Source organism: Morchella importuna, assembly GCF_003444635.1.
Source record: "Morchella importuna strain M04M26 chromosome Unknown Morimp01GS016, whole genome shotgun sequence".
Classification (NCBI taxonomy): Eukaryota; Fungi; Ascomycota; class Pezizomycetes; order Pezizales; family Morchellaceae; genus Morchella; species Morchella importuna.
In genome coordinates this window covers 818,047-833,244 of record NW_025763413.1, presented here as the reverse complement: position 1 = coordinate 833,244, position 15,198 = coordinate 818,047, and the positions used below count along the sequence as shown (strand labels likewise).

Sequence of the window (15,198 nt, the reverse complement as noted above, 5' to 3'; positions counted from 1 at the left end):
ATGAACGCAGAAACCCCCCTCGACACCGGGGATAGGTGGCAGGGCACCAGGTCGGATTCATGGTTCGGGTATTACGAGTGATAATCTATGATTACATGCACCAAATACCTCACCAAGAGCTGTTTCAGTTCGACCCACTTTGAACACAAACTTTCTTTTATCTCATTGGCATTGCTGACACTGACACCAACAGATACAGAATAATATTTACAGCCCAGAGCGACCCTTTCTTTGTTCCCCAACCACCACCATATAATCAACCACATGTCTCGATCACCCTCAAACGAAAACACTCGCCAAACAACGCACAGTTCACCAACGAGCAGTTCCATCACATACAGCATACCCCCAACAAAACGGCCGACGCGCAGAAGAAGCACCCCGCCGAGGCGATACCGGCGCAAGAAGCCACAATGGCTGCTAAAGAAACCACAGTCTCAACCTCTTCAACACCCCACGAGCTGCCCACGCCGAAAAGCACGCCGCAAGTGAGTGTGCGGAGTAAGACGCCGGAGCTGAGTGAAGCGGGGTACCAGAGGCTTGCGGCGTTTCTGGAGAAGGTGTTTGGTGAGGCAGAGGCAGAGGCGGGGGCTGGTGGTGAAGGGGTGAGTAGACATAGTTGGATTTCCCCCCCCAAAAAAAAACAATGGGCTAATACTAGGGGGTTTTAGGAGTCGGATAATAGTTCGGCGCTCATAGGGCTTATAGGGCGGGAGTCGGCGGTGCGAGCGAAGAGGCATCAGGCATGGGTGGAGGAGGTACCGGAGGATGAGGATGTTGCTAGGCGATAGGTATCTTAAAACTCTTTACAATTTGCGTTGACAATACTCAGGATATTTGGGATAGCTGGACACATGTATGTTGCTTTGATGTTAGTTCACGATAGATTAGCTACGTCGTACCTTTCAGGCTGACCCCAATGATGGAATAGCTTGTTTCATGAAGTATCACTCGGGTGCGCTATTCGCTCAAGTACCTAGCTATAGAAGGATCGGTGATAAGGAGTTTTATTTATAATTAACTGTGGTAGTTTCTCTGAAAATAATCAAGTACTATCTACCACAAACTCCTAACTGCTTAGAAATGACACACCATGATCAGATTATGTACTTATGAGATGGACATCCATAGGTGTGGGATGACCTTGAAATGACGAGCTTTGGTGCAACTGCCAGAAGAAACAAGAAAAGATGCAAAAACGTTACTGGCGCTTCCACCCAAATGAAAAAAGACCCCTAACCCTCCGTCTCCTCCGTCTTTCCGAACGTCTCCTCACTCGTATACCTACAAGCACAGCACGTACCGTCAGTCCACTTCATCCACCTCACCCATCTTAGAGAAAGAGAAGAACTTACACCACATACATGAACCCATCCGCATCCCTACTCTCCTCAAACAGGGCGCCCAGCTCCATACTCGTCGGCGGCAGCACCCCGTCAACAAGCAAGAACAGCGCCTGCGTTGGCGCAATCTTTGTGCGGCGCCTGATGAGATGCAGCAGGTAGGCCACCTGGCGCTCCGGCGGGATGAGCACCTTGATGAGGTTTGGGCCCTCCATCTTGGAGTTTGGCGCCTTCTCGCAGATGACGGGGATGTGCGAGGGGCGCGAGATGAGCATTGCCGCGGAGGCGCGGCGCCGCTCGGTGGAGGTGTAGGTGGACTTGAAGTCGAGGCTGTGGGGGGGGGGGGGTTAGTGCATGTGGAGGGGGGGGGGGGGGGGAAGGAGAGGAGGGATCTTACAGTTCAGACATGGTGGGAGGGTTTTGGTACGGTGGTAGGTGGTGGGTGGGGTTGGTTAGATGGGGTGTATAGCTTGGGCTATAATGTTGAGATATCAAGAAGTGGCGAATTTGAAGATTGGAGGTAAGTAAGTAGCTCTGGCTAGCTATAGGTACGTTCTGGAGGTTGCGAATATTGCGGTGAAGAGACCTCCCAGCTGGAAAGCCAATTGCGATATAAGTAACCTCCAAACCGATGCCCGGGGTCGCTGCCCATACTATGGCTCCGGTGCCTGTCTGTGGTCTGTATCCCACAAGGTCCAAACCACCACCCAGCTAAATATACAGTCAATGTCACCTCGATGACTCCTTGGTCAAATAAAAACAGACGCCCTGTGACGAGCGACGTCTCTAATGGCATTTATAGAAAGAAACATCCACCTCTCAACAACTAGCCCGAATCCCTCCGCCGTAAGGTGGTCTTAGTAACGGCCAACTAGACGTGTCACCTTGATGGGTATAAGTAGAGAGGCGCCCATCCTCCCTCGTCCATCCTATCACCTCTCGAGTCTCCTACATCTACAGCTTATACAGCCACACATAGCTAACAAACGAAGCTCTCCACAGCTTGCACAGACCGTTCAACAATATGGACGCCTTAATTAGGTACCTAGCTCCCACCGCACGCCCAATCGCTCCCCCGGCCTTTCCCCAGTTCTCGCCACTTGACGGCCTGGCCTCCGGATCGTCCCTCACAGCTACACGCTAGTTAGTTATGACTGTGCAAACAGCACGACTCATGTTCGCATTTATCGCACTTATCACCTCGTGCGCAGTCCTTAATTGGCCGCTCTCCTCCCCCGGTCCCTGGCAGGCACCGCCGATAAAGCTATTCACCACGCTGCGCCACCCCCAGCGCCGCCGCTGGGTATGATGATCATCCACCTTACAGTCACACCTGCCCGTTAAGGATACTCAGGCCAGGGCAGAGGAAGGATAAGGTGGTGGGGCGTGGGGAGAGGTGGGGAGGGGAGTCAGAACCCTATCGACATCCAGCCCCACCAAGAAATTCGATACCGATAACTCTAATCCAACCAAGCTTTCTGACATGCTGTTGCCTAACTATGTAGCCCAGTAACACGCTTAGTGTGCATAAGCTAGGTAAGGATGTCGCAGTATTCCCTAACCCTGTCCAAGCAAGAACCCTAGCCCTGAATAGCCAACCCTAACCTTGCCACACTAATGCTAGCTAGGGCCGATCTCAACCCATCACTCGCCCCTCAATGATAAAAAGCTCTACTTTTTTGGAGTCTGCCCTTTTTTCTTCCAGCAGCTGAGTATTACTGTGTCTCTGTGCCCCGGTGGGACAATAAAATTCTTCTTCCCCAAGCAGATCACATGATTCGAACCACATCTCCCACCTGCATGAACATATACGTCGAACCAGGCTAGCTAGCTAAAGCTAAATATAATATTAAACAAGACCAGGCACGCAGCAGGCAGGCGGGCGGGTGGCCGTGAACATGAAACGAGGAGGAGGGGCCTCCTGCGTCTGATTCAGGTTTCTTTTCCACAGGATGCATGGCCGGCCGGGCCCCATGGATGGCCGGATGCCATTCCTGGTACGTCTTACCTTTCCTACGTCTCTTTCTCTCTGTTCCTCTGTTCTGTTCCGCGCTCCTTGGAAGGAGAGCTGGTCAGATTAGGGAAAAAAAGTTGCAACCGGGAATAATTTTTACAACAAGGCCTTTCTTAAACCATGATCATGAATCTAGAAGCATCCGTCCGGCCATCATGGAAGGTGGAAAGGTGGACGGTGGACATGGGTATACCTCACCTCACACCTCCTGCTCCATGATCATTCACCAAGATCACATATCTGTACCGGCATCACGAAAAAACTCTCGGGATCGGAAACAATCTTTCGCCCCCCCTACCCCCCCCATTTTTTTTTTACTCGATCCGTAGTCAGAGGTCAGATATGCAAGTTTTTTCAAATCTTGCTGCTGTGTGAACTAGTACTATACCAGTGATGGCTACAGCTTTTTCAGAACTTGTAGGTGATATGTGGTGCAGCCATGGGGCGAGGGGGGGAGCAGAAAAAAATTATACCGCGGCCGTGACTCAGTGATGAGATGGTCTGGTTCTTCATATCGATATCGGGCCTAACTATCCTAAAAAAGAGCCTCCCCGTTGGGGGACAAAAGCTCCCAAGAAATACAGAGAAAGAGATGGGATAGGGGGGTTTTTGGTGAAAATAGACAATAAGTAAAAGGTAAAGTAAGCGGTAAAGTTTTGAAAGGAAGAAGTAGAAAGAGAGGGAAAAAAATTATAAACAAAAGAAATCTCCCTAACGTACGCAGCAAGCAAGAAGCAGCAACAACAAAAAAAAAAAAGAGAAGTGAAAAAAAAATACAAAGTAAAAACGCCCCACCTCCCAAAAATAAAATAGAAAAAAAAAAAAAAAAAACCTTCGTCCCGGCCCTGTAATATGTATGTATGCCAATCCCAATCTGTTCCTTCCTGCAATGTCATAAAACTGTATCCTTCCCCGGCCCTTCTTCCCACCCCCCTCCCCTCCCCCCTTCCCCTTCCCCTGCTGCTGCTGCTTCTGCTTCATACTACCTGCCCTCCCTCCCTCCCTCCCCTCACTCGTCCCAGCAACAACGACCGCTCGAGCCAACATATAAGTAGTAACCAAATTGTGTGTAAGTTGCGCTTTAGGAGAGGCAAAAAAAAAAAAAGATGAAACGCGAGCTTGCCACAAAAGAAATGCGTGTCACGACCATAAGAGAAAAGAGATCCAGAAAATCAAAGAACAATCCCGAAAAGCACACAGACACATACGCGCACACACACACACTCGCAGAACCGCTAAAATAACAAATCACAACTAAAAACACAAAAGGGAAAGCAAAGCAATAATAATAATAATGATAATAAAAAAAAAGAGAAACCCACGCTATGCAATTTACAGAATAAACAGAAACAGAAACATCGTCAAAAGAAAATGGGGGGAGGGAATAGGAATAAAAGAAGGAGGGAAGATACTTCTAGCTTTCTTTCTCAAGATCGAACTAACAAGAAGATAGTAGGTTCAACCATCCAGCCAGCCAGCTAGTATCCAGTATCCATCCATCAAGCAAAGCAAAAAGCAGCCCTTTCAAAAAAGCTCTGCCTCCCCGCCCTGCACGCTCTCATTCGCACACACCCTACACATGACAAATCCACAGCTGTCCAAACAGACCCACATATTTGGAAACGGCCCCCTCCTACAAAACCTGCACTTCCCCGCATCACCGCTCCCCTGCATCCCCTTGCGCGGCTTCAACCTGTGCTCCTCGATAATCAGCTCGCCGTCGCCGCTCTCGCCATTGCTGCGCGCAGTCTTGAGGAAGATTGTGCCGGGCATGCGTGCCAGCTCTGAGCGCTCCTCGTCTGTCAGGGCCACCGCCTGCATACCAGTGGTTGTGCTTGTGGGAGAGGTGGTGGAGGTGGTGGCAGATAGCGTGGGGCTTGCGGGGACGGTGCCGGGTGGGGAGTAGTAGACTGGCTGGTGCAGCTGCTGCTGCGAGGGCGGCAGCACGGGCGGGAGGTTCGACGGGTTGGACGACGATCTGGCATGGCCTGATTTCCAACGACTCGCAAAGGACGAAGAGGAGGACGGCAGTGTGCCTCCAGATGTTGCACGGGGTCGAGATGAACCATTGTTGGTTGGGGTTGTGGTGTTGGTGTTATCATCATCGAGGGAGTGGGAGATCTCTGAGGAGAGGGGATGGGGGCCGGCGTACTTGATTGCGTTTGAGGGACGCGAGATGATGTCGGGCGTGATGGGCGAGTGGTTTGTACCGCGCTTGTTGACGTGCGAGTTGAGGCGGGTGAAGGCATGACGTAGGCTGACGGTCTTTGAGCGACGGGGCGTGTTCTCGGCCACCGCGGCCACAACGGGAAGTCCTCCTCCTGTCTGCTGTGGTGCTCCTCCTGCTGCATGATACTGGTTCTGATACTGCTGCTGAGGATGATGATGGCCAGAGGGTCCAACAGGGAAGAACGGTATCGAGACGTCATTGTCCGAAGTCTCGGTGTTGAACACTATGGGCCGCATGTTCTGCATGTCGTCCGGTATCCTCTTTGGCGACAGCCCAGCCGTGAAGCTGTACTCTGATGCGGCCGTGGGCGACACAGGCGCCGTCTTGAACGAGCCCACGTCAAACTGGGGGGGTATGACGATCTCGTGCAGCAGCGAGCTGGGCTTGTTGCCCCCCCGCGAGCCTCTGGTCGACGATGCATACTTGTCAGGATTGAAGGCGCCCGGGCTCTGTGGGGGCGGCAGCACAACGCCCTCGTCGACATCAGCAAGGTTGTCCATGGGCATCCCACTACTAGGCGACTTGGGACTGTGCATATGCATGCTCCTATTGGAGTTCATCGACATGGCCGAGAAGGATGTGCCAGGACGGTTGGCTGTCGACGGCCGAGTGATGGAATTTGTTCGGACCCGGGGTGTCAGTGATAGTGGTGCCTTGGCCTGGTTCACTGCCGACGATCTCGAGCTCATGGTGCTGGTTCGCAGAAGCTTCGATCCACCGGCCGTGGGATGCAGGGAAGGCTTTGCAGATCCCGCAACTGGGATTGGGATTGGTGCAGGTCTCGGTGCCAGGAATGACGGCGTCTCCCGACCAGTAATCTCTTCCCGGATCGAAGCCACAAAGCTCGGGGCACGCTGGGGTGCGGGTGGTGGCGCTGGTGCTGGGCTCGCCGAGCGTGACCTGGAGGACATGGGCCGGTGAATTCGGGATGAAGCTGTCACGGCCGATAATTGACTCGAGTGCTTGTTCGCCGTGGGCGTGGGAGCCTCGACATTTACGGACGGAATACCCTGGTTAAGCATGAAGTTGCCCTCGTCGAGGCAGAAAAGCACCTCCTGCGACCTGCCGTCATCATCATCAAAACTCTGGCAGTTGTAGTAATTATCGCTTCCGGGCTTGTCTGGCGAACTCCTGGCAAACATGTAATCGCCATCCGGAGTGATGGGGCTCGACGGGGAATCCGAACGCCTCTTCTCATCGTGGAAGCTCTGGAACGAACTGCGGCCACTCCGGATGCCGGTCGAGTCGGTCGTTGTCGACGAGTCTTGGCTTGTTGTCTCGGTCCGTGTTGTGGGCGAGTCCGCAGACCTATACGAAGAGTGACCTGAAGCGGCTTTGGCACCAGTGTGTGAATAATCTTTCCGCGACAAGGGGCTCGGGTTTGAGGTGGGGGTGGTACCATATCCGACATACTCCTCAGTCGAGTCCCTCGACAGCAGGCTCGGATGTATCTCGTTCAGAGGCAATGGGTAGTGCGCAGTGGTGCGCGGCGAGGAAGGCACCGACGCAGACACAAATTGAGCCTCGTGGATACTTGAGGCTACATTGGGGGGGCTGAGAGGACTACTTGCCCGCCTATCACGACTGTGCAATAGACCACGTATTTTTGTCGAGAACATACGCCCAATGCTGTGGGTGCTGTGGGGCGAGGACGGTGCCTTTGGCACCATATTTGCACCTCCAAAGCTGGTGGGGCGGAGAGGGTCGGGGCGTGTGCGGGAGCTAGTGCTCATACCGCTGTCCGATGACCGCAGCTTCGGCATCGCAGAGTCGGAAAAGAATTGTTCGAGGATGAGGGTGGGTATCACTAGTGCCGAGCGTTCCTTCCCGGACTGAGGCGCCACGGAAGATGACGATGGAGAAGGTGGAGGCGGGAGAGGAGGGAGAAAGCGCTGAGCTGGCGTGTATGTGGGGGATGCGAGGGGATCCGCTTCGAGACCGGCTGCACACCAGGGGAATTCAGCCAAAAGATTGACGTTGGCAGTTTCTTCTGCTGTTCTTCTCACTCCTGCTGCTGCTGCTGCTGGTGATGATGGTGATGATGGTGATGATGATGGTGATGATGATGATGATGATGGTGGTGATGTCGACGATGGAGACAAAGATGATGAGGCGTCGCCAGAGAATCCTGTCAACAACTCCGATGGCCGATTATCGGTATCTCGAGTCTCGACAACCGAAGTACCGGACGACAACAACAACAACGACGACGATGACGATGACAACGACGACGACGACGGAGGTGTGTTGAAGGGGGGAACGTTTACGGGAGAAACGTGTTTGTGGTGGTGGTGGTGGTGGTGGGTACGAGGAGGAGGGGTGGAGAGAGAACGATCGTGCTGCTGCTGCTGCTGTTGTTCGGAGAGCGAAAAGGTTTCGGGGTCAAACAACAAAGACGGAGCTGGTTTAGGTGATGTGAGGGACGATGAGAACGGGAAGTAGACGGTGGACGACGTTTCATGGCAGGGCCGACGTCCAGGACTGGCAATTGCGTCTTCGGGGCTGAGTGGGGAGATCTTTTCCTCGCAGGAGAATGTTAGGGGTGGGCCGAGTGCAGGTTTAGGTTTTCCCTGCTTGGAGGAGGAGGAGGAGGAGGAGGATGGAAGGGGAGGAGCAGGAGCAGCACTAGGAGGAGTGGGAGTGGTGGGAGTGGTGGGAGGAGGAGGAGAAGCTACGACCACCACGGCGGGGGAAATTTCGTGGTTGAGAATTGAGTGATTCTCATCAGTGTGAGTGTGAGTGTGAGTGTGAGTGTGAGTGTGGTGGAGGTCGAGGTTCTGGTTGTGGTGGTGGTGGTGATTCTGCTGCTGCTGCTGCTGCTGGTTGTCGGACAAGGCTGCCACCTGGCCAGCTGTGAACGTGTCTGCGTGTTTGCAGGCGTATTGCTGGCGCGACCCCCAAAGGGAGGGAGGGATAGGCGGGAGGCATTCGTCGAGTGGGAGAAAGAGAGACAGGTCGTTGGCTGACCTGGACTTGTGGAGGGTGATTGGGTCAGGATGGCCAAGAGAGCTTAAGTGATCGGAGAAGGTGTAGGAAGCACTTGCGGAGGGGACTGCAGTAGTAGGCCTAACGGCTGAGTGGGAGCTGTGGTAGGTTGGTCTCACGCCGCCAAAGGTGGGGCCTGCCTCACGGTAAAAACTGTGCTGCAAGGTGAGGCTCTCGCCATTTACGTCGTTCACCTCATGACGGAGGGCCAGAGTGTGGCTGGAGTGGGATACAAGAGGACTCGATATTGAGAAACTGGCCAGCACCGGTGAGGTCACCACGGAAGAAGCAACAGAGGGTGAGGGCGATCTTGTAATTGCAGTTGAGAGTTTTGTTGCAATTAGCCTGAGCCTGAGCTTTGTTGGTGTGGCACTATTATTACGACTATCATTGAGATCGAGGTTGGCTGGAGTAGTGACACCAGTATTGGGACGAGTATTAGTAGCAGAATTAGTAGCCGTAATAGTAGTAGTGGTAGTGGTAGTGGTAGTGGTATTAGTGGTGGTAGCAGTAGCAGTAGTAGTAGTACTAGCAGTATTACTAGCAGCTGTCAAAGGATTAGAGGTGACGTTGTGACCGAGTTTGTTTCCCACTCCCCCACCTCCCATTAGAAGCAATTGCTCTTCCCCAATCCCCTCCACACCAGCTATCAATTCTGCTGCCTCTGCTGCCTCTGCTGCTGCTGCATGTCCCAATTCATTCTCATCTCCCCCCAGCATGAGTAGCTTCCCTAATTCTCCATCCCCTGACCATAGCAACGACGACGACGACAACTTCCCTCCACTTCACCCACCACCATCAACCCCCCTCCACTTCCCTCTCCTCCTCCACTATCACTTCCCCCACTCACTGATAAGTCCCCATTACTATTATTATCACCACTACCACAACCACAACCACCATTGCTGCCGCCGTCCAATGCGCTGTCCTGCAAATCCCCCCGGTCGCCCTTCTTCTTCGCACCCGCGTTATTATTGCTCCAAATGGACCACTGCGTGATGCCCGCCATGTGTCTGTACCACAAGTGATCCTGTACCTACCTACTCGAAAGGGACTGGGGAAAATCACTGGGCGCGGCGGGAAATGTGAGGTGATGACAACACAAACACCTTCTTCTGCTTCTTCTTCTTCTTCTTTCTTCCTGGGGGGGGGGGGGGGGGGCCAAAAAAAAAAAAGTTAAAGGAAAAAAATAAAAAAATTATGTATTATGTATTATGTATGTAGGTATGTATGTATGAGGGGAGTTGGATGCGACGTCGTCGATTTGGTACTGTACTCTAGGTGGTTAAGCTGTAGGTATGTAGGTAGGTAGGTAGGTATATCGTATGTGCCGGCCGAATATGAATATGACGAACGGAGATCTGATCTGAGTGAGGTACGGGGGGTGGGTTTCTTTTTTGTTTATGCCGCTGCCCGCCGTAAAGTAGTACTAGTACGTACGTCGTGATAATAATGTAGAAGAAGAAGGGGGGGGGGGGGGGGGGGGGAATTAAAAAGATTATTCACAAGCTTTCCCGTACGTACGGTACGGTCTTCTCAAGCTTCTGAAGGAATGGAAGAAGCTGGCCGTCGACGGTACCTCGAGTGAGTGAACGGGGAACAGGAACAGAAAAAGTTAAAAAATAAAAGAAATAAAAAAAAAGGCCAGCTATGACCAGACAGACGTCTCTCTATACATACTCTATTACAAAAAAAACCTAAACCGCAAATCTAAAACCAGAAAGCTAAGAAATGTCTGTGTCTGGCTTCCCCTTCTTTTCTTGCTTCCCAGCTTAATTTTCTCCTGAGCAGAATTAATCCGGCCGGGTTAGTGTTCAATTGCTACATGTATGTTATGATGTTTCTCTCTCTTTGACCTCCTCCTCCTCCTCCTCCTCCTGCTCCTCCTCCTCCGGCTCCGGGGGTGGGTGGGTGGGTGGTGGCAGGGCAGGGCAGGCAAGGAAGGCGGAGGGAACGAGAACATTCCCATGTTCGACGGGCTGTCTACTCTACCTAGGTAAAATTGGAGGTGTACCCTATATGTGAAGAGATCCGTACAATAATAAAACCTGTAGAGTAGTTACTAACCCCTGCACTGGAGATTTTTTTTTTTAGTTTTACCCCTGTCGATGTTCGCGGTACTCTCCACAACTGCGAGACGAGGATGGAGAGATCTACTCTCTGTATGTATGTACGGGGCCCACTTATGCAAATATTAATCGATCCTCCTCCTCCCTCCTCTCCAATTAATTCCCCTAGCCTAGATATACCCTACCCTACATACTCATGTACCAACGGGAGCGCATTTCTTTTCTTCAGCTCAATTAATTCTCCTCAAGCTCAATTCATCTCACCTTTTTTTCTTTTGATCTTGATCAATCTCTTCAATTGTGGGCGTGCAGCAACCTCATTCACTCACTCACTCACATTCACACATTCACACACACACACACTCGCCCATCTCGCATCCGAGTCCCGACATGGACGAACTAGAGTACGGACGACCTCCGTCCTGAGACCCTGCGGTGGTGGTGGTGGTGGTGGTGGTATGTAGCCTGTAGTTGCAATTGCGGTATCGAGTGGTAGTGGTTGCTGCAACTTAACCTGATGGATGGACCAGGCAGGGACCTACCTCGACCTCCCTCCCTCCGTTCAAGCCACCGACCCGACCCAATCCTTGGCCCCAGCAAGCCTCCTCCGAAGAATAGGCCCCCGCCACAAACATCTCATCATCATCATCATCATCATCATCAGTCAGTCCTTTCGTTTCCCTCACCTCGGCCTCATCAATTACATGTATGCCCACCCCCCCCCCCCTCCCCCTCCCCTCGTCCGAGGTAACCGACCAGCCAATCGAGTGCTGTTTCGGACGTCAATTATTCACCCGGGAGCGGGAGCTTTTCGAGCGGTGAGTGAGGTGAGTGAGTGAGTGATCGCTAGTGAGTGAAGTGAGTGAGTGAGTGACATGTCTACATACAATGCTAAGCTAGCATACATCATAACCCAACCCCAACCTACCGCGATGCCATATCAAAGGCAGAAAAAAGTAGGTACATAACCGATGATGTAAACACACACCTCACCTCACCCACACTCGCTCACTCGCTCACTCACACACTGCACACACACACACACCCGGGAGAGAGAAAGACAGACAGAGAAAGACTCGCCTAGCTACGGTCTGTTAATGCACATCCCCCCCCCCCCCACCTCTCTCTCTCTCTTCCCCCATTCCTGCATTTCACCCCATTCCTGCATTTCACCCCATACCGTAATCTGCATCACTCCCATAACGTCCACCGACGTGGCAGTCTGTTTAGAGGGCCCCCCTCTCCCCCCCCCCCTCCTCCTCCTAGGGGGATTTTCCCACTCTTTCTTTCCTCTAGCTTTCTCTCTGTGTCTGTCTGTTTTTTTTCCCCCGTCTTCTCCCACCACACACACACACATAGAAACGAGAAAAGAAAAAAAAAAAAGAAATAAAAAACGAAAAAAATAAATATTTCCTTTCAGTCTGTCGTACCACCGTCGCGTGCCACGTGCAGGGGTGCGGTTGTTTCGTTTCCGGGTTGGACGTCGCGTCGGGAGGCCTTTGCTGGGTGGTCGAGGTGTGTGGACCGTGTCCAGGTGTGCGTGTGTCGGTCGGTTAGGTAAGCGTTGCTGCTGCTGCTGCTGCTGCACAGGGACAACAGGCACAGGGCCAGGGACAGACAAACAGGGACAGACAGACAGGCACATCCCCCCGAAGCAGAATGGGGGAAAGATGTGACTCTGCAAGGAACTCAATCACGAACTATCATCACCACCTACATGTACCAGGCAATGTACCCAAGTACCAGGCCTGGCAAACAATAAAACTCTAGATATACATATATAATAAAAGGTATATCAATCTTATTACCACTTTATATAAGCTCTACGTACTCTTTTCCCACTCCCACTCTACTCCAAACCTTCCCCCCATGCTACGGTACTGTACCCCCACCCCCGCCCCCCCCCCCACCGCCGTCCTCCGTACCTAGTACCTACCCTACTACGGCCACTTCCGGAAATTTCAACATCACGTGACCCGTGATCCCCCCCCGTTCCACCAGGCTTCCATGAGATGCTTCCACGACGGGAAGGGTAGCAGATCCAGATCCAACTAATTAGGTACCCGGTCTGTCTTGTCTCCCAAGGTTCCAACTCCTCCTCCTCCTCCTCCTCCTCCTCGATCCTCTAACTTTTTTTTCCTAAATTACCTTGTCTGGGATATAGGGAGGGGAGGGTATGGGTAGAACGCTCCAGAAAATTCGAAATCCTGTCTCATTTAATTCCCCGTCCGCCGTCCGCCCGCCGTCCCGGCTCCCGTCCGGCGCGCCCCTGATCTGAAGAAGAAGAAGTAAAAAGAAAAAAAAAAAAAAAAAAAAAAGAGAAAAAAAAAAGAACGAAGAGGTACGTGCATGGATGGATGGACCGGGTATCTGAGCGCGGCGGCATCGCATTTGCGCGGGTCTGCTTGGCCGCTTAATTGCAAATGGGGTACTCTACTGAGATGGAGGCAGCTAGCTAGCTGGGAGGACCTACAGGATGTAGGTACGTACATGTATGTAATGTATGTAGGTACATGTACCCAAGAGGGCGTATGGCCATATGGATGGAAGGATGATGGATGGGGGAGGGGCAATTCTGGCTAGATATGAGGTGCGATGGATGGAGATGAGTGGGTTATGGGGGGGTGGGCGACACAGCAACGTCATGTGGGTAGAGTGATCTAACATACATGTATGTACATGTATGTACCTACATGTACCGTTACATACATCGTACCTGCTACCTGGATCCCAAGTATGTGTGACTCTGCTGGTACGTGCTGGTACGTGCTGGTCTGCTTGTGGAGTGGAGCGGAGTGGAGTGACGATGGGTGAGTGAGGGGAGATGATGCGCATTTGCAGTTGCATGGCCATCTCCAGGAGTAGAGTATCATGTAGTGTATGTATGTATGGCAATAGCATACATGTATGCATCAGGAGTAGAGTAGGCGGACGGACAGCTAACCTACTAGCTAGCTTGTAGGCGGCGGCCATGCACCACCACATAACCTAGCTAGCCACATGTATGTATGTGGTGGTGCTAGAAATTCTACGATTGCCTACAGCAGAGTTTCCGAGTTTCCGGTACCTTGTACACCCTGCCAACTGCCTACCTGCCTGCCTGCCTGCCTGCCTCCACGTCGAACTCCACCCACGTATATGTATTTGAGATGAGATGGAGGGGAGAGGGGGGGCACGATGAGGGAGGGGAGGGGAAAAGAGAGGGGCACAGTACAGCGCAGTAACAGCACACCACATCCACATCCACATCCCCATGGGCCCCATCCACATCCGCATTCACATATTCCATCCACAACTAATTACTCCTCTACCCCCGATCCCACAATCTTGAAATCTCGGAATCTGCGCATCATGTGGGCCAGTTTCTTTCTTTTTTTTTCTTTTTTACTTTTCGATGCCGGCACGAGATGGGGTCGATGAATGACTTGTCAGTCACCCACCCTGCCTCCTAGCCTTCCAGTAGAGTACAGTGCCCTGCTAGCTGGTATAAGCTGGCCGCTTAGGATAATCCTCAATCACACTGGCCTGCACTCTCTCTGCTTGCCAGCAGCTCAGTGTTGCTGGAACGTGTGTACTGCAGGATGAGATGAACCCGCGGCGCTTCATTACCAGATCTTATATTGAGCGCTGTGGTTGGCCTGGGGGTCCCGGGGGACATCCTTGCGTGGTGTATGTATGCAGGTACGCTTTTTTCTCCCCCTGGTTTAGTGGTCTGGTGGTGGGGAGTGAGGGGTAGCCTGGCACTCTACTTGATAATAGATTGCCATGCCCCCAGCACCCCCCTCCCCCCTTCGCCCTACCCCTCGAGGTACGGTTTATATATTCTGTGAATTTAAATTATTGTTTTTGATTTCTGTATTTCGGCATGGAGATTACCTTTTTCTTGATCTAATGAATATGCAATATTTTATCTCCGTCCTGGAAATGAAACGATCAATTTCAAAACTGTGCTTGTCGATTCACTTAGCTGCCTTCAACCCCCCGCCGCCGTTTTGGGCCCAGCGGACGTGGCTGTCTCAGTATGTGTGTATCGCGCGCGCGGGTCATGAACTATCACTCCCTCCCAATATCCACTCCCCACCACCCATGATATGTGATCCCAACCCACCAACCAACTCAACCCAACCCAACCCCAACCAACCACAACACTGGACCAATGAGACCACTCCTGCCACATATGCAACTGCCACACATCAAACTGATTCGAGATGCTTTCCTGGGTGGGCGTTGAGCCTGAGTTGTTCATGGATTTCAATGGGGACTGGGGATCGGCTTGGTGAGTATGTGGCAAGATGGAGGTGGTGAGGGGTTTGTATGTAGAGCATGGTCCTAGGGTGACTTTGGTGATGAAGTCTCTGCCAGGCTTTTTTCTTTGTCCACCGAGTTCTTTTTATGTATGTATGTAGATCTCCTCGCCGTGTAATATCTACTTTTACAGGCGGTGTCTGCGGTAGATGTTTCGTTACTCGACATGGCAAGTACTCTCGCGAGGAGCAGAAAGAGAACCTGGATTAAGGTTCCTGGGATTTTCACCTCTGTCTGCCTACTCTAATTCAA

The 15,198-nt window shown here is 52.2% G+C and overlaps 3 protein-coding genes across 3 annotated transcripts; 1 reads left to right on the top strand and 2 right to left on the bottom strand.

Moving 5' to 3' along the window:
- On the top strand, positions 1-791 carry LAJ45_05899 (uncharacterized protein; the record flags this gene model as incomplete). Its single annotated transcript, XM_046115468.1, has 3 exons — positions 1-68; positions 194-605; positions 672-791. The coding sequence occupies 3 exons, from the start codon at positions 1-3 to the stop codon at positions 789-791; spliced, it is 600 nt and encodes a 199-aa protein (XP_045971517.1).
- A 444-nt stretch (positions 792-1,235) lies between these two features.
- LAJ45_05898 (uncharacterized protein) lies at positions 1,236-1,751 on the bottom strand (the record flags this gene model as incomplete). Its single annotated transcript, XM_046115467.1, has 3 exons — positions 1,236-1,284; positions 1,356-1,673; positions 1,741-1,751. 3 exons carry the CDS (start codon positions 1,749-1,751, stop codon positions 1,236-1,238), a joined length of 378 nt encoding a protein of 125 aa, XP_045971516.1.
- A 3,130-nt stretch (positions 1,752-4,881) lies between these two features.
- On the bottom strand, positions 4,882-9,436 carry LAJ45_05897 (uncharacterized protein; the record flags this gene model as incomplete). Its single annotated transcript, XM_046115466.1, has 3 exons — positions 4,882-6,920; positions 6,987-9,355; positions 9,423-9,436. The coding sequence occupies 3 exons, from the start codon at positions 9,434-9,436 to the stop codon at positions 4,882-4,884; spliced, it is 4,422 nt and encodes a 1,473-aa protein (XP_045971515.1).
- Between the last annotated feature and the right edge of the window lie 5,762 nt (positions 9,437-15,198).